A 25,555-nucleotide genomic window follows, 5' to 3' on the forward strand; every position below is an offset into this window, starting at 1 on the left:
CAGGAATGACAATCAGCAGCTGCTGTTATCACGCTTACCTGAGAATGAGGGTTTGGGAAGCCGGGGGTTGAGTGACGAGTGACGTCATTTTTGGAGTCTTCAGGATTTCAGCTTCAGGGCCCTCTGTGCCCACGCTGTGACGTATCAGGAAAGGTGAGTGAAGAGTAGTGGACAGGACTTACCTGGGGCAGGACCCACTGCCCCGAGGCGGAAAGCAGTGACGACCACTTCGGAATACAGGCCTCCTCACCGTGCAGGAATTTGGGTTGAAGAGAACATCCACACAATGCTATTCCACCTGCACTTGATGAGGAGGCACTGTCCCTTTGCCACGCCTGCCCCTGACCTTGGACTTCTCCCAGCTCAGCCTCCGGACACTCAGAAGTCTCCACAGGCCACCCTTTGGGAAAGTGACTCCTCGTGGCGGGAGATGTCTTTTTCAGAAGTTAATGTGGGCATCCTTGAGGCCGTATTTTGCTTTTCTGATGACTCAAGTTTTCTTTTAATTGTCAAGCATAGGATGAGACCCCTATGAGTCTGTTTCTTCATGTGCCTGAAGCTGGTTACATCTTTATCAAACGAGATGTGAAAGTGGGGAAACGATCTGCCTTCCCTCTTTCCTTTCTTTCTTCTTTCCTTTCTTCTTTCTTTTTTCCTTCATCCCTTTCTCCCTTTCTTTCATTCCTCCTTCTCTCTCACTTTTTCCTCCTCTCCCACCAGCCCCTCCTCTTTCCTTCCCTCTTGCTCTAAGCTGATGATTGGCACTCTGACAAGAGGTCCTTGGATATAGATTTTGGCATCCACGCCATCTCTTGCCCACTCACTTTCTCATTTATTCGGAAACATATTCCCTGAACAGCCTACTTTGGATTCAAACATAATCCAGTCCCAGTTCCGGTGCTGGGGGTATTTATCCTTTAAGAGGAGACGCAGGCAGATAAGCAGGGGTGACGGGACCGTGGGGAGGGGCTGGGAGAGGGCTCCCGGGGCTGTGGGGGGAGGAGCTGAGGGCAGCGTGTCCCCCCAGGACAGGCTCCGGGAGCGCAGCAGGCCCCAGGCTGGTGGTGGATGTAAGTTTGCCTGGCAGAGAACCACCTTTATAGTGGGTTTAGAAGCCACCTAGGAAAACCGGTTCCACCACTTCATCATAACCAGGAGACTGGGATCATGCCGACAGGTCTCACGGCCAGGCCTGTGACAGCTGTCCCTCCAGAGGCCTCTCACCTCCACCCACCGAGAGCGTGATCTCAGCCGTGGGGGCCTGGGGTTCCCTTCGTCCCAGCCCCAGGCCTCGCTGACAGTTTCTCCCTGGCCTCCCGCCCACTCCACAGCCCCCCTCCTGCATGAAACCCTCCCAGATCCTTCCAGCCGCAGGATTCCTCTCCTCTCTTGCCCCCTCTTCCCAGGTACCAGTCCTCACTAGAATCTTCCACTCGTTACAGCTGTCTTTAAACATAGCCTCTCACCCTCACTGGATGGTGCAGGCACCGTGTCTTACGTAGCTCTGGTTTCTGAAATGGGGAAGTGTTCATGCAGTTGCTCCTTTGACTATGCACCAACTTTCCTGTACTCTGTTAAGGACTGTGCTGGGTATGGAGGCCGGACCAATGATTAAGACCTGCGTTCAGGAAGCTGAGCAGACACATATGAATATTATACTTTTGTTAGAAATATATACAGGATACACAGGGTGTATATATTAGGGCCATAAGAAGGAAGAGGCCAGTTCTAACTTGGGAGCTAGTGGCAAGGGAGAGGAGGGGTGTTGGATTTGGGCGGAGGTGGGGATCAGCTGAATCAAATCACACATAAAGTGAAATGTAGGTGGATAGATCACCCGGCAGAGCCAACAGAGTTTTGCCAACTGAACAGAATCTTCAGTGTAATTTCTAGAAATGTTGAAAGAATTTATTACTTATTTCAACTGAATGCTGCCATTTCCTGGACAAAGTAAGTAGACTTTCAAAGCCTTGGGAATTAACAGCATCATTTCACCATCTCTTGGAATTGTTTTGAAAGCCAGTGGACATAGCTTTGGTGTTTGCAAATTATCCCCAACCTAGTGCCTTAATGTTACAATTTTATTATTATCGTAACTGCAGTGAGATCTGATTTGGGCTCCGAGGGCTGGGACTGCGGCAGCTTTTCAATTGCTTCTGGAATTCCAAAGGAAAAGAGTCTGAATTAGAGAACGTCATATTAGACCTTTGAATACACGTGATAGATGAAAGCTGGCTGCCCAAGCATTGCCTAATACAGGTACTTTGGGACCCGCTTTATCAAATATATGAAAATTAGTTGTAGTTAGCCTATCTGCGTATTTCATGATGTTTGATGCTTCGGAAGTACAAAAGAGCTTGAGAACAATTTCTCTTTAATAGTTTAAGTGTTCTACCTGATTTCTGAATTACTGCTTTTTCACAGAGGTAAACTCTGGAGTACTCCCTGATTGCAGCAGTGGCCAATTTTGAGATAGCATGGTGCTGGGAATCTATCACCACCGTCCTTCCCAAATAGCTGGAAATCCAAAGGGCTTCAAGGAACAAGCCAGGGATGCTGTGTGAAAGTGCTGTCAAGGCGCAGTTCTGTTTCTTAAATGGAAGTCTCATCCCGTTTCTAATTACCTTAGCTCCTGGTGTGGCTTTAGGTTGCCTGAATACATTTCTGGAAATTGTTGGACATTCTCATTGCATTAAAACCTCAGGATGTTGGAACGGAGAGGAGTTGCCCAGGTCATCTAGCCAGTCCTGGTGGGTTACAGATGATAAGGATGAGACTCAGAGCGGGGGGAGTGACCTTCCCCAAGGTCTTGTAGCAAACAAGTGGCTGGAAGCAGATTAGGACAAGAGACAGTGACTCCCCGTGCATTTGGTGGCATTACAGAGGCCTTACAGTCGCGGTAGCTTCCGTGACCTTCAGGCCCCGGGGTTACACAGCAACTGTCTGACCTGCCCAAGACACCGAACTGCATTTCTGCCCTGGAGTTTCCTTGCTTCTGCTTTCTGGATTCAAAGTTCCTATATAATCAATCTTCAGTAGATTCTCCTGACCGTCTCTCCCTCTACTTTCACCCCCAAAACACACTTTCTATTTTAGAGGTTCATGCTGTTCCTCATTAGGACCAGGTTCACTGACCATGCACTTGCCCATCCCGTGAAATGACTACTTCTCCCCTTTTCTTACCCAAATAAGAGTGTCTGACCAAAATAACAGGTGGCCTGAGAGCCTCTCCTCCCATGCGCCTGGAGGAAGAATCTTATGTTTGGATGGAAGAGAAGCTCCAGGGGATCATGGGAGTCATGTTTATGAACAGATGACTTCATTCATTCCACCTGTATGTATGGAGTTCCTACTGTGTGTCAGGCCCTAGTCTGGGATCTGCGGGTATATATGTTAATGGCGATAGAGATTAAAAAGAAAAATAAAGACAGTGAGCGGGGAGTAGGGTGAAGTATGATGTTGGAGAGGGTGGTTAGGTTGGGCTCCACTGAAAAGTAAACCCTGAACAGAGGCCTAAAGAAAAACCATGCAGATATATTGGGGGAAAGCATTCTAGGCCTAAGGACTAGCAACGGTCCTGTGGCAGAAACACATGTGATAAGTTCAAGAACGAAGAAAGGGGAAAGGCCAGAAGCCGTGAGTAGCCCAGCGATGGAGGGGAGTTGTATGAGATGAACTACCTTGGGGTAACGTCACCTAGGGCCTTGTAGACTGTGATAAGAATCTTGTATTTTACTCTAAGTGACACAGGAAACCACTGAAGGGATTTAACCGGAGGAGTGACATGCTGAAACTTTTAAAACATCATTAGAGCTGCCAGATAGGTAATTGACTGAGTGATTGGGAACTGGGAAATCTGTTGAGGAAGTGAGTATGATACTCTTGGCAAGAGATCGGATGGCTTGCGGGTTGGTCTGGGGCTCCAAGTATGCCTCCATGTCTGGGAAACGATCAAATTCAAGCTGCATCCTCAAAGGAGAGCTGAAGGGTTTGTTAGCTTAGATAGGGGGTGTGAGAGAAAGGACAGCCGAGGATGACACTGGCATTTTTAGCCGGAGTGTCTGGAAACACGGAATTGCCATTTACAGAGAGAAGAAAGGCTGCAGAAGGGGCAGATTTCTAGGAAAAAAACCCAAAACTTTAATTTTGGATATGTGGAGTTTGAGGTGTCTGTTAGAAGTCAAGCAGTCAATGGGATAAATGAGTCTGGAGTTCAAGCGAGGGGATCAAGGTGACAGTTATAAATTTGGAAGTCATCAGCATACATCCTCTAAGATGGTATTTAATAGATATTAGTAGTTGTGTCAGAAAAGGGACACGGGGAGGGGGAAGGGTAAGCTGGGACGAAGTGAGAGAGTGGCATGGACATATATACACTACCACATGTAAAATAGATAGCTAGTGCGAAGCAGCCGCATAGCACAGGGAGATCAGCTCGGTGCTTTGTGTCCACCTAGAGGGGTGGGATAGGGAGGGTGGGAGGGAGACACAAGAGGGAGGGTACATGGGGATACACGTATACGTACAGCTGATTCACTTTGTCATGAAGCAGAAACTAACACACCATTGTAAAGCAATTATACTCCAATAAAGATGTTAAAAAAAAATACTGCCTGCACTCAAGTCATGTCTGTATATTTCTGTGTGCATCTCTTGTTGATGGTTTTGAGTTTCCATGTATCTTCTTGGCCATATTAGAAATAAAAAGTTAATTTTCAAAAAAAAAAGAAAGGGGACTCTTCTTAATGGCCAGGAGGACAGAATTAAGACCAGTGAGTGGAACAAGAAAAATAACAGTAGTAATCATGATTATGGCAACTACCATTTATGCATCTGGCTACTTACATATGTTGTGTCATTGTCTCTAAAAACCAGCCTTGAAGAGGTTGAATACATCTCCGTTTTACTCATATTGAAACTTAGACTCTGGGAGGTTAAGTAAATGTTGTTAAATATGTTGATTGAGACCACCCAGCTAATAAATAGCTAAGCTGTGATTCAAACCCAAGTTCATGTTCTTGTTGCTATGCTAAACATCACAGCTCAGTTTAAGAAGTTCCATAGGGTGGTCTTTCTTTTATCTCTGAGAAAGACAACTTAGCTGAGAATTTCTGCCAGCTCACCCGCCACCTTCAACTGAGCCTGTCCTGAAGGTCGGGCGTTTCGGATGCTGGGTGAAATACTGCATGTCGGGGCTGCCCTTGCCCACACAGAACACACACTGTAAAGCAAGAGAGAACAATCTGAAAAAAAGAGATGACACAGGAAGATAAAGTCACACATCTGCTCTGAACACTGGCTACAGTTTAAGCCAAGACATTACCCATAGGTGCTGGTTGATTTCCTTTCCTAGTTTCAGAGGGCAGATGACAATCCCCACCCTACTGGAGACAGGTGGAGAAGGGGAAGACAGGGATTTATTCCACACTGGCGGAGGGGCAGGACCCGGGCGGTGTAGCTGTCGTCTCCTTCAGGGCTTGCTGCAAACAAACGAGTGCTGGGGGCTCCACCTAGGAAAGCAAGACCTGAGGAGTGACGTGGCTCGTCCAAGGACCTGCAGCCAACACATGTTACAGGCTTTCCAGACCCCAGAGCTCAAGCCTGTTGCACCGCTTTCCTTTAGAAGGGGAAGGAGAGAGAAGGCTGGGATGCTGAGAGCGGCCTGCGTTATCCTCCGCCCATCCCCGCCTGCGGTCTGGAGACGGCCGGCAGAGGGCGCCGCGCCCCTGGCTCTCGCAGCCCGCGGCCCGAAGCCATGTTGAATGAGCAAATGTCTGCAGCCGCCTCCGCGAGATGGAAATGTCTCCCTGGCAGGAAATCCGCGAGGAGCACCGCGGGGTTGTGCAAACAGCCTCACAATGTCCGCTTGTGTGTGTGCACTCGGCTTCGCCCGCGTCGCCCACAATGCTCTGTTTTTTTTGGATAATGGGCCTCTGTGGACCCATAGGGCTTGTCATGCAAAGGGAGTGACCTGTGTTTGTCATAAATGGGCTCTTGTATGATTAATAGCCACGCGAACGCGCCCGCAGTAGCCGCGCAGCACCGGCTTCACCTCTTCGCCGAGGCGGTGGTCTCAGTCGCTTTCTTCCCTCGCTCCAAAGCGGCCGTGCAGAATTTATTGCTAAAAGGGAAATGACTTGTTTGCATTGTGCTTGCAGTTTTTTACACGCGAGACAGGAGGTGCAGAAAACTAGCATTTGTTGCTGGAGGGTGCCTGCAAGCCAGATATTACACTGGGTGCTTTCCCTGCATTATTTTATTTACTCAGTAACGACACTGCTGAGGAAGTATTATGATTCGCATTTCACAGACGAGGAAAACTCAAATTCAGAAGAGCCGAAGACTTGCCCAAGGTCTCCGCAGCCTGTGCTGTTGCCACTAAAGAACAACTTTTCTCCTTCAGCGTGGTCCACGGTCCACGCACTTGGAAATGCCTCCCTCATCCTGCCTGGCTGTCCATCCACTCAATTAGCGATTTTAAAATAAATGAGGGATTTCCATTCTTGGGTGTCAGTGTGTGTATTGCACCTCCTGGAATGATATGCAAAAACATGTGGGTCTGTGCATGGGTGCATTTTTCTAAGAAGGCTGATATTCATCAGATTCTCAAGGTCATCTATGATCATAAAACAACAGAATATCTCTATTTTGGGAAATGTTTATTTTCTCCAACCTATTTCTCTTCCCAACGACCCTTCCTCTGTTCGGCTTGTTTGCAGTTGACAATCTTACTGTCATTGCTATGCAGTGACTGCTTACCGGATCTTCCATTCCATTCCAGTGGCCATCAGTGAAGAGGCTGCGTGCTGGACCTGTGCTTGGAGCTTGGCTGGGGAGGGTTGCGGGGGGGGTAGTTGAAATGGGTAACATTCTGGAAATGAAGACACAGCCCTTTAAAGAATCCACAGCAAGGAAGAGAGGTTGTTCATTCCGCCTGGGGGTCAGGGAGGAGGTTTCTGGGAGCAAGTGCAATCTGATTTGGGCCTTGAAAGATAGGCCGTCCAGAGGCAGAGGCGAGAGGGAGGGCATTCCAAGCAGAGGGAACGGCATGAGCACAAAAACAGAAGCAAGAACGAGGCCAGAGCTGTTGGCACTGTCCATACCCTGGTGTGACCAAAGTACAGAGTGTTCAGAGGAGCTGAAACTTGAAAGAGAGCTTTGGGTCAGGTTTTAGGATCTGAATACCATGGGAAAAATTGCACCCATCTTAATTTGATAGCCAGCTTGGGAAGCGTTTACACTGAAACATGCATTTTTCCTTCCACCCAGCAACTCCACATCGCGCTGGGCCAGGGAGTTGCCTCAGAAAGCAGCTCCCTGCAGGAGAGCCGGCCTCCGGCACTCAGCACGCTCCCACCTCCCCCACCCCCACCCCCGCCTTTCCCGTCCCAGCTTACTGGTGACGGTCTTCAGTGCTTGCTTGGGGATTCAAGCTAGGGGTTTTATTTTAAAGCGTTACTTTGGTTTGCGATGAAGCGTACTTTGAAATCAAGGCATTTGCTCCTTTCAGAAACTGGAGACCAAAGCAAAGCCCCTCCTGCCTCTGAGATTTCAAGGGATGTTTTCCGCCCTTTGGCCGACCTTGACACGTGAGATGTAATGGACCACGCCAACCTCCCTTGGCTTCAAATTCTTTAGGTTTTCAGTATGTGAAATGGCTTTTGGTGGTCTTTTTGGTACTTCTATAATTTTGACATACCCCCCCCCAAATAAATTTGAAATGGGAAGTAATATACCTAATGCTTTGACACGTCCATCAATTCCAGAGCCTCCTTTGGTGCACAGGTGGACCTCCGTTTAAGAAAACTCAGTGTCTGAAAACCTAGACTTACAAATAAGTCAGTCCCTGGCACTGGGGCGGGTGGGGTTCTTCAGGGGGCTTTCGCTTCCCAGAAGTACTCCATCCGCGGGCACCGTGCCTCCCGGTGCCTTGACCTGCCAGGTCATATTTCACCACTTGACAGTGAACTCTGGAAGCGGAGAGACCTCAGGCACAGATGTGCAGAGCAGCTGCCAGGGATGAGAGCCAGGCAGGGACTGGGGAAAAGCCTTTTTCTTTTTTTTCCTCTTTTTTTTTTTTTTAGGTTATCTTGTGAGATAACAGATATAGAAGAGATTTAATTCACCAGCGTTCACTTTACACAGGACATTTCCTGTAATGTGCGGTCAGAGTCTGCTGTGTGATCCAAGGTGCTTGGGGTATCTGGTGTCGGATTGGGGGAGGCGAGAGAGAGCCCAAGATAATGGCTGGAGGTGATGGGGAGAGACTGCGGCCAGGAGAAGGGCTTAGAGAGAAGTCACGGCCAGGGGAGACATGGAAGGTACCTGGATAGAGTTTGGGGAGACACCAGGTCTAAGGGGGGGGAAGCAGGTGCAGAAATCTCAGGGGACACTCAGGTTTCTGGCTCATAATTTAATGGATGTGATGTCTTTCTGTGAACAAGGAAGGAGGAGGACATTTGGGAAGGGCAGAACTTAAGGCTATTAAGATCTTCCCCAAATTGCTATGCTTGCAGGAAATTCACTTAGAGTTACCGGCCAGGAGTTGAGGAGGGAGATCCAATTTGGGGCTAGAGTGGGACGGGGAGACAAGTTGTGAAGAATGAACATTGGAGACGGACACTTAAAGGTTAGATGGAGGAAGCGGAGTCTTAAGAAGGACCATTCAGAGAGATGAGGAGGCAGCAAGGAGGCCCTCCAGCATCTCGGCGGGGGAGGGCTTGGCCAACAGCACGCAGGGCTAGACTCCTCTGCAGCCCCTCGTTCAGAGCAAGAGGAGCCTGGCTTCTGTCGGTTTAAATACCCGAGAATCAATTCTGGAAAAAGGAGATCTGTAATCCAAGAGAAATGAAAGTCTGTTTAATCTAAATCACTGATGGTCAGAACAGCCCAAACTTTGGGCGACTTCTCCGTGTTCCCGTTCAGGTTCTAGACTGAAGCGAGGCCATCGGAGAGAGGTGGAATAAACAGCTTTCCCAACACTACTCAGTAAGCGGAAGGCATTTCCAAGACTGCTGCCCTGCAGGGGTCACTCTCCCTTAGAAATCGGGCAGAAGTGGCCTGGGTGGGCTGTGACCGTCAGCCCTCCTTCTAGGGAAGGGGCAGGCTTATCAAGCAGTTTCCTCCTCACCGTGTTCTTGATTTCACAAGTGGAAGGGAACAAAGTCACTGATGATTTCCCAGCAGTGGACTGGTCCAGAACAGAGTCTCAGTTTGATCGTTTCCATATTCACTGGTATTGGAAATTGGGGCGGGGGGCACATTGACTTTCATTCCCTAAAAAAGAACCTAATTTCGCTCTCATTTCTTGGAGACTTTTTGCTGCTGTAATATTGATGTTTATGGGGAAATTAGCTATGATGAGGTAATAGTCTATTTTAGAAAACTGAACTCAGATATTGAAAGGACTATTTTAAACCTGCACTTAATCGTTCAGCTCTGTAATGGTCTCTCGGTATTTTTTTGAGAATTCCCATGGATTGCCTTACAACTCGACTCTAGCAGCTTGTATTCCACCGGGAACACCCAGCCCTTTTGAGGGACACCGTGGTATTAATGATGGATGAGGATATTCAAGGCATTTTCCCATTTGAGTGCCATTACTTGTAGTGTTAAAACGTTTTGGAAACACATTTTAGCCATTAACTCATTTTTATTGTCAGATGAAAGTGCTTAATAGACACTCTAGTTTCCCTCCTTCGTCTTGGAATGAAATCATCTGTTGGATTCTTGGCACGACTTTCGGCAACCGAACAGAGAACCTTATGACTTCATTGCAGAAGCGGCAGCTGGGGCAGGGAATTCCAGCCCAGCCCAACTATCTAAAATCGCTCACCTGGTTTTGCAGATTCAGGCTCCTGGAATTTATAGGCTGAGCTACTTCATTCCATCAATGCATTTCCCCCCCCCCCCCAAAGAAAAGCAGGTGCTTCTATCATTTAAGGAATGTACCTTTCCTTTTGTTGAGAAGTATTTTTTTAAGCCACCTATTTTGTATCTGATATATTACAGGCTGATGGTCAACCGGTTTTGCTTATCATTCAGAACAATCAAGGAGTATAAATGAGGTATGATGAGTTGTATGATTACTAGGAGAAAGTGTCTCTGGGTGGTGTGAATACCAGACGTATCAAGGTTGTACCCTCCCCGCTCGGACAGCTCCCTGGATGGTTCATGGGAGGCAAGCCAGAGGGGTCACTTGCTTTTGGGGGACGGTGTGGGGAGCCTGCAAGCCTCTTTCGTCGCTGACAGCAGCTGCCAACCTGGCTGCCATCAGGATTTCTCCAAATCTGAACCTTGTTGATCAGGTTGAAGGGCAGATTGTCTTAATAGCCCTCCTACAATCACATCCAGTCGCCAGAAACACTCCTAAATCCAGAACTGGACTTCTTTCCTCCACTCTGTTGGGGAAATCTCAGGGCTCCGTTGTAGTTAGGAGATCAGACTTATCATAAAACTAAATGAGACAGGTCACAGGGTGCAGCTGGAGGCACCAGCCTCAGAGCGGAGACCAGCAGCTCTGCTCCCAAGCTGGGCCGAGTAACTGACCAGATTAGTGACTCCTAGACTTCGGAATTTCACAAAACGATAAAATTTCAAAATAAACTTTGTGGACTTAGGATGCAGCTATCACTATCATTTTGTAAAATAAATAAAAAACACTGTAGCATAGAGATGTTTGCATAACTTTAGCAGAAATGCAAGGCTCATGCCATAGCCTTAATTTCTCATTTTGCCTTGGACTGGTCGATGCTTTGGTACCACTGGACAGAACAGTCTTAAGGATTTCTTTGCCAGTACTAACTGGGTACCAGGCCCTGTGCTAAGTGCTGGGAATACAAGGAGGTGTAAAAACAGCCCTGCCCAAGAAGACTTTATATTCAGAGATGGGGGGAAAGTGTGTAATTATGGTCCACACTGTAGGCACTTTGACACAGTAAACACAGCAAGTTAGGTGAGCAAAGAGAAGCCGAGCTTACCCAAGGGAGTGGGTTTTGTTTTATTTGAGGTAGAGTCGAAGAGGAGGAAAGATTTAGGGGGGGGGTCCTTCTGAAGGCCCTGATTTCCAAACTCATACTTGAAAGGGGATTCTGGGGAGGCAGTGGCCGAGAGCCAGTGCTTAGACGTCAGATGGAATTGGATTCCAGACCCAGCTCTGCCGCTTGTGGGCTTGAGAAACTTTTAAAATCTCTAAGATTATTTCTTTATCTCTAAAGTTGGGATAATAAGAGCTCCTACCTCATAAGGTGGTTGTGAAAATTAACATATGATACTACATGAAAATCTCTCATCCCTACGGCCTGCAGATCATTACAAAGTGTTAGCTGTCATTATAATTGTAAACAGAAGGAGCAGCATGTGCAAGGGCCCTGAGGCAACAAAGAGCGGGCTGCTTTAGAGAAGTGCAGGGCGTGATGAGTGTAGGGCCCAGGGGTGCGGAGGAAGAGAGGGGACAGAGGAGACCGGCAGGGGCTGGAGGCCAGGTTTTCTGGATCCAGTGCGCACATTGGTATGCGTTCCATCCTGCGGGCCGTGGAGAGCCATGGAAGCATACTAAGCAGGGAAGTAACATTGTCAGATTTGTGTTTAGAAAGCTGGAAACGAATGGGCAGGAGACAAAATTGGAATCAGGAGGATCAGCTTGGGGGCTCTTTGCAGGATGCCGGCAAGCTCTGCTGAGGGTCTGAATTAGGATAATCAGGGTGGGGACGGAGAGAAGTGCACACGATGTTATGAACCACCAGTGAGGATGTCCTGTTTAACAAGCTGTTTAGCATGTTCTAGGGAGACCGTACTACCATGGAGCAGAAACCCTCCACTGGCAGTGATACGTTGCACCTTATGTTGTTTTTTTAAATTATTTAATAAATCTTTATTGGAGTATAATTGCTTCACAATACTGTGTTAGTTTCTGTTGCACACAAAGCAAATCAGCCATATGCATACACATGTCCCCATGTCCCCTCCCTCTTGAGCCTCCCTCCCATCCTCTCTATCCCATCCCTCTAGGTCATCGCAAAGCTCCTAGCCGATCTCCCTGTGCTATGCTGCTGCTTCCCACCAGCGAACTATTTTACATTCGGTAGTGTGTATATGTCAATGCTACTCTCACTTCGCCTCACCTTCGCCCTCCCGCCCCATGTCATCAAGTCCTTTCTCTATGTCTGCCCCTTTATTTCTGCCCTGCAACTAGGTTCATCAGTACCATTTTTTTTTTTTTTTAGATTCCATATATATGCGTTAGCATACGGTATTTGTTTTTCTCTTTCTGACTTACTTCACTCTGTATGACAGACTCTAAGTCCATCCACCTCACTACAAATATCTCAATTTCGTTTCTTTTTATGGCTGAGTAATATTCCATTGTATATATGTGCCACATCTTCTTTATCCATTCATCTGTCGATGGACATTTAGGTTGGTTCCATGTCCTGGCTATTATAAATAGTGCTGCAATGAACATTGTGGTGCATGTCTCTTTCTAAACTATGGTTTTCTCAGGGTATATGCCCAGTAGTGGGATTGCTAGGAAAACTGGACAGCTACATGTAAAGGAATGACATTAGAGGACTACCTAACACCATACACAAAAATAGACTCCAAATGGATTAAAGACTTAAATGTAAGACCAGACACTATAAAACTTTTAGAGGAAAACATAGGAAAAACACTCTTTGACATAAACCACAGCAAGATCTTTTTTGACCCACTTCCTAGAGTAACAGAAATAAAAACAAAAATAAACAAATGGGACTTAATTAAACTTAAAAGCTTTTGCACAGCAAAGGAAACCATAAACAAGACCAAAAAACAACCCTCAGAATGGGAGAAAATATTTGCAAATGAAACAACAGACAAAGCTTTAATCTCCAAAATATATAAACAGCTCATGGAGCTCAATATCAAAAAAACAAACAATCCAGTTAAAAAATGGGTGGAAGACCTAAATAGACATTTCACCAAGAAAGACATACAGATGGCCAAGAGGCACATGAAAAGATGCTCAACATCACTAATTATTAGAGAAATGCAAATCAAAACTACTACGAGGTATCACCTCACACCAGTTAGAATGGGCATCATCAGAAAATCTACAAACAACAAATGCTGGAGAGGGTGTGGAGAAAAGGGAACCCTCTCGCACTGTTGGTGGGAATGTAAATTGATTCAGCCATTATGGAGAACAGTATGGAGGGTCCTTAAAAAACTAAAATTAGAACTACCATATGCACCTTATGTTTTTTTTTTAAATTTATGTATTTTATTTATTTATTTTTGGCTGCGTTGGGTCTTCGTTGCTGCACGTGAGCTTTCTCTAGCTGCGGCAAGCGGGGGCTACTCTTCGTTGTGGTGCGCAGGCTTCTCATTGCGGTGGCTTCTCTTGTTGCAGAGCATGGGCTCTAGGCACGCGGACTTCAGTAGTGTGGCATGCGGGCTCAGTAGTTGTGGCTCGCAGGCTCTAGAGTGCAGGCTCAGTAGTTGCGGCACACGGGCTTAGTTGCTCGGCGGCATGTGGGATCTTCCTGGACCAGGGCTCAAACCCATGTCCCCTGCATTGGCAGGCAGATTCTTAACCACTGTGCCACCAGGGAAGCCCCAATCTTATGTTTTAATGTCTTAAAAAAAATGAATGTGTCCCATTTACTTTTTGTGTTAATGGACAGAGCAAGAGATTGACAGCCAGGACACCTTCCTTCTGGCTCCTTCTTTGGCCCTAATGTATTTTGGGTCCTTGGGCAAGTGCTTTTTTGTAAATAAGAGCTTTAAAAAGATGACCCCAGTTCTAATATGGAATGTATTCTGAGGACATTTGGGACTTCCATCTGGAAGACCCTGGGAAGGACACTTACTATAACTGACCCACATGTTCTGATCTGTAAAATGGGTCCAATATCACCTTCCCTACCTTTGACACATGCTCATGTTGAGGATAAATGAGGCCAGACACATCTTTGACAAAGATGTGATGTTATATAAATATACGTCATTGTTGTATTCATGGTCTGGGGCTTATGTGCTAACTATGTTGCAGAAAAATATTAGGTTCAACCAGGACTTCTTAATCCCCAAAATATGGAGTTATAGATAAAAAAATCTAAGTCTTTGATTTCCAAAGTCTTTGTACCAGGGATGCTAAACATTTTAGATTCTGAAAGGTATTGCCTCATTCAGAGTGCTAAGAAAACCCATCCCTTCTGGTAAAGGCATTGAGTATTTATCACCTTAGACCTTAAGAAAAATATTAGCAAATAGAACCATGTAGGGCTGCTGTTCTATTTTTTCTCACTTTCTGTTCTGTATTGATAAAAGGTGGTATTGGCTTAGAAAGTCTCCTTTCCGATAGTTATAGCTACAAAAGAAATTTTCTAAGTGCTTGTTCTCTAATCATGAAAATTGGGCACGGTAATCTTGTTGTACACAGGCAAAGGTCAGAATTCACAATGCCCACACCCTGGGCCTGAGTCCTTTGTTATGTCTTACTTATAGTAAACAAATACATTTCCTCACCAACTATAGCCACATCTTTTCAAAGTCACTTCTAGTTGATTTTATTTGGTTTTACACTCTGGGAATACAACTAATCTTATTATTTTTTTTCTTCCAAACAAGAACTGAGTTCTAAATAGGAAAAAAAAATGTGCATGTGCGTGTCTGTGCGCGTGTGTGTGTGTGTGTGCGCGCTTTTATCCCCTTCTCTTTTTTGGAACTGAAATGTTAGCAGAGAACGATTTCTTTAGGAGAGTCATCATTTTCTACTGAGCAGCCTCAGAGCCAGCTCCCATGGAAGTGGTTTTGAGCTCAGAGCCAAGAAAGTAGTCATAGAAAATACCATGCATACATCCCAAATCGTCACCCCTGGGAGATGAGAGCCTCCCTTGGCAGGGACATGCGGGCAGTCTTTAAAGGCACTATTAACACTCCTACAGTGACTAGAGAAACGCCCTCCTTCTAGACAATTTGGAAAAAAATGTGAAAGGATCCATTTCAAAATTGTATTGCTGTACATGAACCTTGAGGAATAAGCCTTCTGTATTGGGAAGGCTTCACCAGTCACCCAACTAGTGTCTTTTGTTCCCTTCTCACTCTAGGTCCCCCAGCTGGAGGCGTCCTCTCTGCCAATACAGATTCCCAGGGTCCTTCACGCCTGGGTGGAGTTCACTTCTTCTATGACGCTAATTTTTCTGGAAGATTCCACCCCGCATGGTTTTCTGTCTTCTCTGAATTCCTAGAGAAATATGTCTTTCACTGTACATGCCTTGGGGGACTACCAGTGTAGAGCAGGCCGCTTTGGAATCTAACAGAAACTATAGACTCTCTCCCCAGAGAAAGGAGCATATACGTACAATAATACATTATCTAGCACGCACTTGCCACAGACCACGGACTCTCAGCGTCCCCAGACGGGGCCTCCGTGGGGTCTGGAATCCCAGGTCTCCTCCTATGGGGAAAAGAGCATGGGCTTTGAGTTCCTAGATGCTCAAGCTCTATCTTTTATTTTCCTGTAGTCTTCAGAAAGATGCTTAACCAACTAAATTTCTTCTTCTTCCAATACATGAAGAGAACGATAGCTACCTGAAGGATTGCTGTAAGGTTTGAGTGAACTTAAGTGTGTGAAAGCTCCAAGCACAGTGCCAGGCACACAGTGGACCCTCAGTAAAATGTGCATGTTCTTGTCCCTCTCATATGTCGTCGTCATCTTCTTCATCATCATCATCATCATCACTCTGGTTGGTACTTACTGTGTTATCAGGTACTACTACTAAGTAAGTATTAATACTACTACTTTCACATTCAGTTAACATTTTTGAGCCCTTACCACTTATCAGAAGCTTGTTATGTGCTTCCAGGTCGACTACATTCTTAATTTGAACTTGTGCTGTCTCCCTAAATAGCATGTGTATCACTTGAGCACTGCAGCCATGGCTTCTGTCATTGAAAACCCCACTCCCACAGGCCGCAGGTATTCAGGGTATTCAACCAGTGATTGACTAGTTCCCTCAGGGCAATTATTCAAGGTGGTGTTTTTATTAGAAAACCAAAGGGAAAAGAAGAAACTTCCCATCAAACTGTTACCAGATTCCCTTTAGGGAGGATAGGAGTTTGATTTTTCCTTTTATTAAGATAGATCACTGTCACCAAGAGAGTCAGTGTTGAGGAAGATAAACCAGGTCTCCTGGGACCTGAGTGGGCAGTGATCCTGACCGACCCCCTCTTTTGACTGTTGGAAAATCTGTGTTGCCCCTTTGCCCTTTAGCATTTCATTCCTTTTCAGTAGAGATATTTCATGAGTCCCTTTGGCAGGGTTTTCTTCATTAGATATTTGTGTTTTCCTTGGACTTTATGCTATATTTATGAAAAGGGGTAAACATAGACACAACCATTTGGTTAAAAATTGCAGTTTTTGATGATTTTTTGAGTATTTATTAAAAGGGTGATCTCCTTACTGCTATTTTCAAAAGCATTTGTTTCTGCTTGGGATTTTCGTGTTGGAAATGGGAATTAACTTGTATAGAGTTATCTGAAGACCCCAGCCTCTAACTGTCACACACATGTAAATATTGTTCTCTTGAAAATTTAGTTTTCTTTCATAAAGATTTATATTTTTAAAATTAGCTTCTGTATTTAATTTTAATACATTTAAGTTTTCTAATCCCTAAAAAACATATCTTCCTCTTAGATATATTTTGAAGATAAAGTAAGAAAAGGTATCTAAAATACAGTCTGACATGTAGGAAAATCTCTTGCGGTGCTAGCTATTAATACCTTTAAATATTTACCTGATTATAGCTTGACGTTAAAGCAGTTTACATAAAGAGTCATGGATTTTGGGAGACCAAACCTGAAATATCAAGAAACATGCAACTTATATGATTCTGGGGATGTAATACTTCTTTGATTCCATGAATAACTTAAACCATGAAACGAGTTGTAATGCTGAATAATTATAGCTAATATTTGCGCAGTATTTTATAGTATTTTACATAGCAGTTTTACACTCATTTCAGTAGTCTTTGCAAGAATCTCACGTAGAAGAGATTATTATATTATTGTTGTTGTAGGTGAAGAACCAAGACTCAGAGCTACAATGACTTGCTCTAGCATAATGGGGGAGTGAGACGGTGCTTCATATTTGTGCAGCTCTTTCAAACTCTTCCCTAGGAGCTCATCATTTATCACTTACACTATGCATCTTCTGATAATATCAGTAGGCCACATTTTTATTTTAGCCTACTCTGTGCTACAGATCCTCAAGACTGTGTCTTATTCTTTATCAGTAAGTCCCAACCTGCAATGCTCTGGGAAAACAAGCCCAGCAAATAGCCAAAGCCGTCATGCCAGACGCCCACACACCTTCACTTTGGTAGAAAAGGGACAGTCCTGGAGAACCCGGTCATGGAGGAAGACAGGTGTCTCTAAGAGCAAAAGGCCATCCGGAGTGGCCACAGATGGAAAGAGGACCACCTTCCAATGCCAGTCTCCAAAGCAGGAAACATCCCAAGTAAGAGCCAGAAAGAATGTTTGCAAGGCCCATCACCTCGTGAGTACGTATCCAACTGGCATCTCCTTCCCTCCGTCTTCATCTGGGAAACCAAATCTCGTGATCTTCCCTTGCTCTGCCCCTACCAGACCCTCCTGGAGGGAGTGAATTCAGATCTCACAACACTCACAGGCACCACTGCAAACTGTGTCGTGTCCCAGGGAGGTTTCACTTTAAGATGATCTCTGAAGATGTCAAGGGAGACATTGTGTGTTTGTGTGTGTGTGTGTGTGTGTGTGTTAAAATAAGCCTAAACTTTATAATATAGACAGCATACTAGTTTTAAATAATAAACATGCTTTATAAATTATTGCTTGAGCTCTCTTAGGCCTGGAATCCTTAGCGTCTTCCTTTATGAATTCTATTCCTAGTATTTTAGTACTTTCACATCTGTATTTTTTGCTGTACTTCTCTCTTCCTTCATATTGGTTCTCCATCTCCTCCTTTATTATTGGGGAGACCTTTCCTATCCCTTGAACTTAATAAGCAGCTTCTTTACCTGTAGAAACTGCCTGGAATCATCACCTGCTGGATTGCCTTATTCTCTCTGACATGAGCTCCCAATCCGTAGTGGAGAGTGGCAAGGAGCTGGCAAGTTCCTTGGGACTGACCCAGCAGCAGGTCACATTAGGAGTGTAGGCATGGAATTACCAGACAGAACATGGAAACCAGAGTCCCCGACTTCCCTAAATACGGTCCTGGACTGCCAACCAGGCTTCTCTCCCCTGCTTTTAGCTGTGAAAACACTGCTGTACCCATGGGAGCTCTAAGACTCTGCTCATCCTCAGGTATAAGTGTCAGTCTGCTCTTAGCTGGAGGAGATTTCTCTTTGTGTCAACTCTCTCTTAGCCATGATCACTATTTCATTTTTTTTTTTTTAAAAGCTGTACTTCTCCAGTGTAACCTGTTTGTCTTTATTTTCTGGACACCAAATCTTGAAAGAGACTTTTTTTTCCCTTTGCTTTGGCACTCAGAAGCTTAGATCCAAATTGATCTCCAACAAATATGAAGATCTTATTGCCTGGATGACCTGTGGTTCATGTACTACTTGCCTCTCTACCTTCATCTTACTATTCTCCTTTTATTTTCCTCTTCCCCTCACTTTCATTATGTAAGCATTTGCATTTTCTAATAGTGTATAATAACTTGTCTTAAATTCTTTTATTGAACAAGATCAAATATTAAAAAATAATCCTCACAGTGATTAACTAAGCCATCTCACTAGTAACATGGTTCATAGAAATGTATTTTGTATGCACTTAGGAGCTGTTTGAAGATTGGAGAGGCTCTGTCATGAAGAATGTAGCTGGGGGTGTGGTAAAAGCTCTTTGGGTGAGGGTCTTCCCAAGTGGAGTCCGAGGTCTAATAAAAAATAACCATGGTCTCTACCCAGTGCCCATCTGCGTGATGCTAGCTCACTTTGCAGACCTTGAACCAGAATATACTTCTATGAATTCTTGTCCCATTGGAGGGGAGCGATAAGCATCATTTTTTTTTCCCATGAAGGAGATGAACTATTTCTGTGTTTATTCAAGGAGCTTGTATTGAAATGCATGGCCTCTAGGTTCCATAGGACTGGACTTGACCCCTAATACTACATAATATCCCATAATTATCAATTATTCTTCCAGACAGTTCCTGTTTGGGATGTGAAACATCTAGAGTACATCTAGACTATTTCCAGTTAGTTGACCTGGACTGTTGTTAGAATCATGCTTCAAAATATTGGACTGCATCAGCCAAGCAGCTTAAGTAACGTTTTGAACAGATAGAACTCTGCAGCCAGCTAGTATTTGGATGTATTTCCACGTGTGTTTATTTCAGTCTGTTACTAATTTTAAAGGCTTAATGTATCTCCCACCCAGGCACTCTGACAGTAAAATCCTACACAAGTCAGACTTTTAGGAGGAAGCTAAATCCATTCAGGTCTCTTGTGACATGTTAATAGCACAAAGCTAGGGAAATTAAGAATATTTAACTTCCATTAAGGCATTTTATGTGAAAGTCAGGGCTGCTACTAAACAGTAGAATCATCTTCCTACAAGAAGCGCCTCCGGGTCTGAGCTGGAATTGTTCATTAAATTGGGAACAGATTATTTCCTAGAGACCCAGGAGGATTTGTGAATGTTGCCCAGTGGCAGGGATGGGCTATACCAGTTCTGAGTTTTAATCTGGCAGAACCTGTCTCATACAGGGCTTTGCTCAAAAATACCTTAAAAGAACATGTGCATAAAGGCAAGGGAGGAAGAAAATGACAGAAAGAATAGGGACGATCCTTTTGGAAGAGAGAAGCATGGTGTTTGCCTCCTATTGTGTGTGTGTGTGTGTGTCAAGATGGGCAAGGTCTAAGAGGTATCTATTCCAACCTTCTGCCCAACTCATTTTTACAATATTTTTCAGGAGTAATACACCATATTTCTAATTAAACACCACCAGTGACAGGAAACACTATTTCACAGGGCAAATCGCCCAATATGCCGACAACCCTAATGGTTAGAAATTTTTTCACGACACTGAATGAAGATCTTCCTCATTATTTCCTCATTGCTTCTAGTTCTCTTCCCTAGAGCCACATACAACCTACCTCATTCGTTTTCCATAGGGGAATTCTAAGTAAGTATTTGAAGGCTGTTAAGATAATTATCATGATGATGACGGTGGTAATTATCATGTAATATGCCTTGAGCACTTCCTGTAAGTACGGTGCTAAACACTTTATATTTTTGTTCATTAATATTCATGATTGATGAAATAGATACATTTCACAAATTCTTTTTACAGATGAAAAAACTGAGGCTTAGACAGTAAAGTACCTTGCCTTGGATAACAGAGCTAACAGGAAACAGAGTTAGGATTGCAAACAGCCCTCCCTAAGCAGACTCTTTTCTAGCTTCACGTTAGTGACTTATACCGTGAATGATGTCTGCAAGTGTATGAGTTATTTTCTCAGAAGGGGGGATTATGGAGACTAGATTATACCACCTTCTGCACTTAAGGGAACTGCTTGCTATGTATTTTCATGCACAACATCATCCTTTTCATATATTCCTCTTTCACCACATCTTTCTTAGAGTGGCATATCTTTTTAAATGCCTGTAGCAACATAAATACTGTCAGAAGCCATGTGGATAGAAAATTACATCCCTGCAGTTTCCTTTTACTGGTCCAGTGATTTTTCACGTTGATCCTTCACAAGCTGAGGTGTCTGAATCATGAGTTAGAAAAATGCCTTCCAAAGAGCACAGCACCTAGCATCAAATCGCGGCTCCGTAAATATGTGTAGAATAAATGAATGGGCAATGGCCTCCTGAAGAAGATGGTTTAATGTCTAGAGCTGAGAGCAGTAGAAATTTTGCTATTTACTTAAATAATAACTACATTTTCCCTATTTTTTCAGGTTGGGATTGCAGATATGTAACCAATTTGCATTTCTCTATAGACTTGATTCACCCTTGCAAATGTCTCAGGCTGCAGTTTCATTGAGAAAACTTTTTGGATGTTATACCTTTCCGTTTCTACACTTCATGAAGTACCTAATTTCGTTACCATTGAAATGTCAAATTGCAAGAGCCTCTGACTTGCCTGGGAAACATGACCTCCTGTACAGGCTAAGAGGGGTTCCTGGGAGTATAAATCTGTTTTCTAAACTGTTTTCCTCCGGAACTTTAAGAAACTTACCTTTTTGGATAGGTATTTTAATAATGCCCTCTCTGTTCTGCTTGTCCATTGACATGGTATGTTCCCACATCAATGGAACAGAAACAAAGCGAAGCTGAGATATTAAGCGTAAGGATTCAGGGGATTAGTGAAGGGGAAAGGGAAGAAATTTGTAGAATGTACCTAAACTCTGCCTCCTATGACTAAGATACCTAATTCTTTGAATAAAAAATAGTTGCTAAGTTATCACTCATCACCTGGTATAAAGATACTTTCTATTGGGCCTTCTGATGTAGTTATAAGGGTTCAGTGGTATTTATGCAAGTTATTAAAAAATGTCCAATCTTTTAAGAAGCTTGTTTTTTATACTGCTAATGGTATTTGGTTTTGTGTTGCCTCTCCTAGGTTTGCTGGGATGGGAAACCTGCTCAAAGTCCTTACCAGGGAAATTGAAAACTACCCACACTTTTTCCTGGATTTTGAAAGTAAGTTCCAAAAATTAAAAGATTATGATGAAAACTTTTCACTTTCTTTATAGCTTGTTGATAGGGAAGTTATAAGATAAAGATTGTGTGTGATACTTAAACCACATCCAAATGTCACTCTGCGTTTCTCTGAGTCTTCAAAGATCATTTCCTTCCTTCTTTTCATACATTTTTAAAAACACCCTAAAAAATATCTTTTTAATATGCCCAGGCTTTTCTTTGATTTTAGAAGCAATCAGTTATTGTAGGCCTAACATAAATCATCAACATGTATTTTCCTAATAATTTTCAAGATTTTTTATGTCATATTCCAAAGAAAAATAGTATACATAGTAATTGACACAGATTAATATAGAACAAATGTCACTAGACGTGAAAGAAAAAGTGATATATACAAGAAATGAGGCTTACAGATTTTGTATTTTTGAGTCATCTCTATCTGTTCTTTTATATTATTTGATAATACAAAACTGTTTCAGGAGTTTAAGATATAACTTTCATTTGAAAGGCTATTTTTCTTTTATCAAAAACTTTAAATTTTTTCCTAAGGCAAAATGGCTCATGAATCATGACTAAATACATACAGAGATTCTTTCTTATCTTGTTTATTTTTTTTATATATATATTTTTCTTAACCATATTTGCTTATTTATTTATTTATTTATTTTTATTTTATGGCTGTGTTGGGTCTTCGTTTCTGTGCGAGGGCTTTCTCTGGTTGTGGCAAGCGGGGGCCACTCTTCATCACGGTGCACGGGCCTCTCATTATCGCGGCCTCTCTTGTTGCGGAGCACAGGCTCTAGACGCGCAGGCTCAGTAATTGTGGCTCATGGGCCCAGTTGCTCCATGGCATGTGGGATCTTCCCAGACCAGGGCTCGAACCCGTGTCCCCTGCATTGGCAGGCAGATTCTCAACCACTGCGCCACCAGGGAAGCCCCTTGTTTATTTTTTGATTCAATATATTTATAAATGAATGACACATTCATGTTTAATCAACTAGGCTCACATTTCTACACTCACTCTTGTGTTCTCCTCTTTTTGAATTGCAGTTCCACAATGCTAAGCATAGTTAAATGTCCTTTGTCCAGTAGTCATCTGTTACAAACTTTAATCTGCTTTAAACTGTAATATTTCAAGTATTTTATTTATATTAAAAATAAATTGGAACTTCCTTACATATACATTAAACCTTCTAACAGAGATTTTCTAAGTAAATGCTAGAAGACCCTTCTAAGATACAGCAAACCAAATGATGAAAGCTCCTTGGATTTATCTTTTAAAAATCTTTGGTATGTCTAAAATACCTACTTGAAAAGGAAAAGTGTCCCCAAAGCTCTTGCATTCTGAAAAAGATTTTTACTGTAGATTATATTCAACGAAAGAGATCTCACTTCTGATTTAACTCGGTTTGCTGTTGTTCTTGATATTTGACTGGGTTTGGCTGGATTTGATTGGGTGTGGTTGGTTTTGGTTGGGCTTGGTTGGGTTTAGTTGGATTTGGTTGGATTTGGTTGGGTTTGGTTGGATTTGGTTGGGTTTGGCTGGGTTTGGTTGGGTTTGGTAAGAGGTGCAGCTGGGAACTCAAGAGCCAGATTGATTTGATAGTTCAAAAAGAGTGGGCTTTTTTTACTTGTGTGACTTTTGCTACTCCTCTGTAATACACATATCTTTGTTGTTGTTGTTACAGGAAGATTTATTAATAACTTTAAAGAATTGTTACAAAATAAATTACCTATTATTCCAACACCCTAATTTTACTACTTGCATTTTTAATTGACCCCTTCCACTTCTTTTCATATGCACTTTACACTGTTTCATTCAGCATGCACAGAGGCCCAAATGGTGGTAAAACACCCCATTCACTCACAACTTCAGGGATATAAAAACACCTAGGGGAGTTACATGCCTGTTCTTTTTTGGAAGCTCTAAAGTCCACGTGCATGTGTGCGTGCTTCTCACAACGACTACCAGAGTGACCCCATTTGCCTATTTCGCTGTTCTTGAATTTTGGCTTTCCATGCTTCCACATAGATTAGGGTTGAGTCCTTTGTCAAGTCTAATATCAAAATCCTTTAAAGTGATAAAAGTAAAATCTACAGGAATTTAAAGCAGTAGTTTTCAACTGATGTTCTCTAGAGCAGCAGTATTCTGAGGCGACATCTCAGGGGATCCCCTTCCCCACCACCATAGCAAAGGGGCCTCACTTCCTCTCTGCTACAACCCAAGGACACTGATCTGCTCAGTCTTGTACTTTGGACATTTTCTTAATATGTTATTTACGGGAAGGTCATGGTGGCTGAAGAGAACATTTAAATATCTTGAATTTTGATAACAGCTTATGGTACCAAAATTCCATTTGTAGATATACTATAATTTCTCCAAGAGGGGGAAGTGTGGAATGGATTTCCATGTCTGGTGGCTCACTACTAGGATTAGAACTATAGTATTTAAGGAAAATATAAAACTATAAATTTATAGAAATATATAAAATCTTGTTTATTTCCCCCTCAATACCAAAAAGAGTAACATTATTTCACTGAGACTGAGAAGATAAATCACTGGGCTGAAGTCACACAGGGGATGATTGGGGACTGAGATGGTAACACAGATGTCTTTGGCTTTCTTCCTCCCTCTGCTCTGATTCCCTTAAGTGCTCATCACAGACAGCTTCCAGGAAGTGCTACAGCCATCATTCTGTTCCTGATTAGAGGGGGAAGTCTTAATCATCTACAAACTAAGATGTCTCATGAAAAAAAAAAAAATTGGTTTCTTGATCCTGCAAATCATATTTCCTAAAGTTGGCTTTCAAGAAAAAAGGATGATGGACAGGAAGGGTGGGGGAGGTGGGCTGTGGTCATGATTTTTCCTTGAGTGTATAGATTTCAGCTCAATACGGTAACAGTATATTGAGAATGGTTATGAGCCTTCGTGTAAGCCAGGGTGCCATCAGGGAGACAGAGCTAAACAAGAGCAGCCTTTGCCTAATGAAGCCCCAGGCAGGTGTGGAGGACAATACAGGCACACAGTTCAAGACAAAGTAAAATAAGGGGCTTAGGAGAGGCACGGTTTGGCCTGGGAGTAGAGGAAGAAAGCATACATCAAGTTTCAGGAAATGGATGACTACAGAAGGAATTGGAGAAGTCTGCTTGCAAAGGTGGCATTTGGAATGGACTTAAAACAATGAGTGTTTTTTCTACAGATCTAGAAGACTTTTCCAAAGAGAATAGTTGAAATCCCTGAGGGAAAACTAGAGCAGGCAAGAGCTTGAGGGGATGGGAACTTCAGGTGTGCTTATACTTAAAGGGAGGTTGAGTAGTTAGAGGATCCAGGAGAGAAAGGCCACACTGAGGAGGAACCTCATCTTACTCAGTTGAGATTCCTGATGGCAGGGCTTGGGCCCCACCCGGTTTGGCGACCCAGCACTCAGCCCGCATTGAGCCTGGACTATTGGACAATGAATGAGCCTGAGTAACAGATGCTGGCCATGTGAAGAAACAGAATAGAACAGGCTAGATCAGGCAGCCAGGAGACACAGACATTCAAGTAGGAGGGAGTGTAAATGGATTCAAATGCTAAGAGTGGTCAAGAAGGATAGAGCTTGAAAAGGGGATGACAGATTGGGCAGTTAACTGCCCAACAGATTCGGGATTTATTACTTTGAGTACAGAGGCTGGATTACAAAAGAGTTAAGGAGTAAGAAGTAGAAAGAGGAAGGAAGGCTGAACAGTATACGGCAGGCAACAGCTCAAAGGCATTTGGCACCTCTACTTTGAGTGTTGAACATTCTTTTTGAAGTCACTGATGGAATATAGTTGAACTGGGTCAAATAGATATAATTAGGTTGGGTCAAAATATAATACAAAATTAGACACA

General features: G+C 43.5%; 1 protein-coding gene across 2 annotated transcripts in view; it reads left to right on the plus strand.

Moving 5' to 3' along the window:
- CYRIA (CYFIP related Rac1 interactor A) overlaps nucleotides 1-25,555 on the plus strand; it is a 104,786-nt gene that overhangs the window by 58,105 nt on the left and 21,126 nt on the right. For both annotated transcript variants that reach the window (XM_036873892.1, XM_036873893.1), the window contains exon 3: nucleotides 21,602-21,681. In XM_036873892.1, the coding sequence (XP_036729787.1) occupies nucleotides 21,612-21,681 (70 nt within the window). In that variant the 5' untranslated portion in view covers nucleotides 21,602-21,611. The remainder of the gene's footprint in view (nucleotides 1-21,601; nucleotides 21,682-25,555) is intronic.

The sequence above is a fragment of the Balaenoptera musculus genome, chromosome 13 (assembly GCF_009873245.2).
Source record: "Balaenoptera musculus isolate JJ_BM4_2016_0621 chromosome 13, mBalMus1.pri.v3, whole genome shotgun sequence".
In the NCBI taxonomy this organism is placed as follows: domain Eukaryota; kingdom Metazoa; phylum Chordata; class Mammalia; order Artiodactyla; family Balaenopteridae; genus Balaenoptera; species Balaenoptera musculus.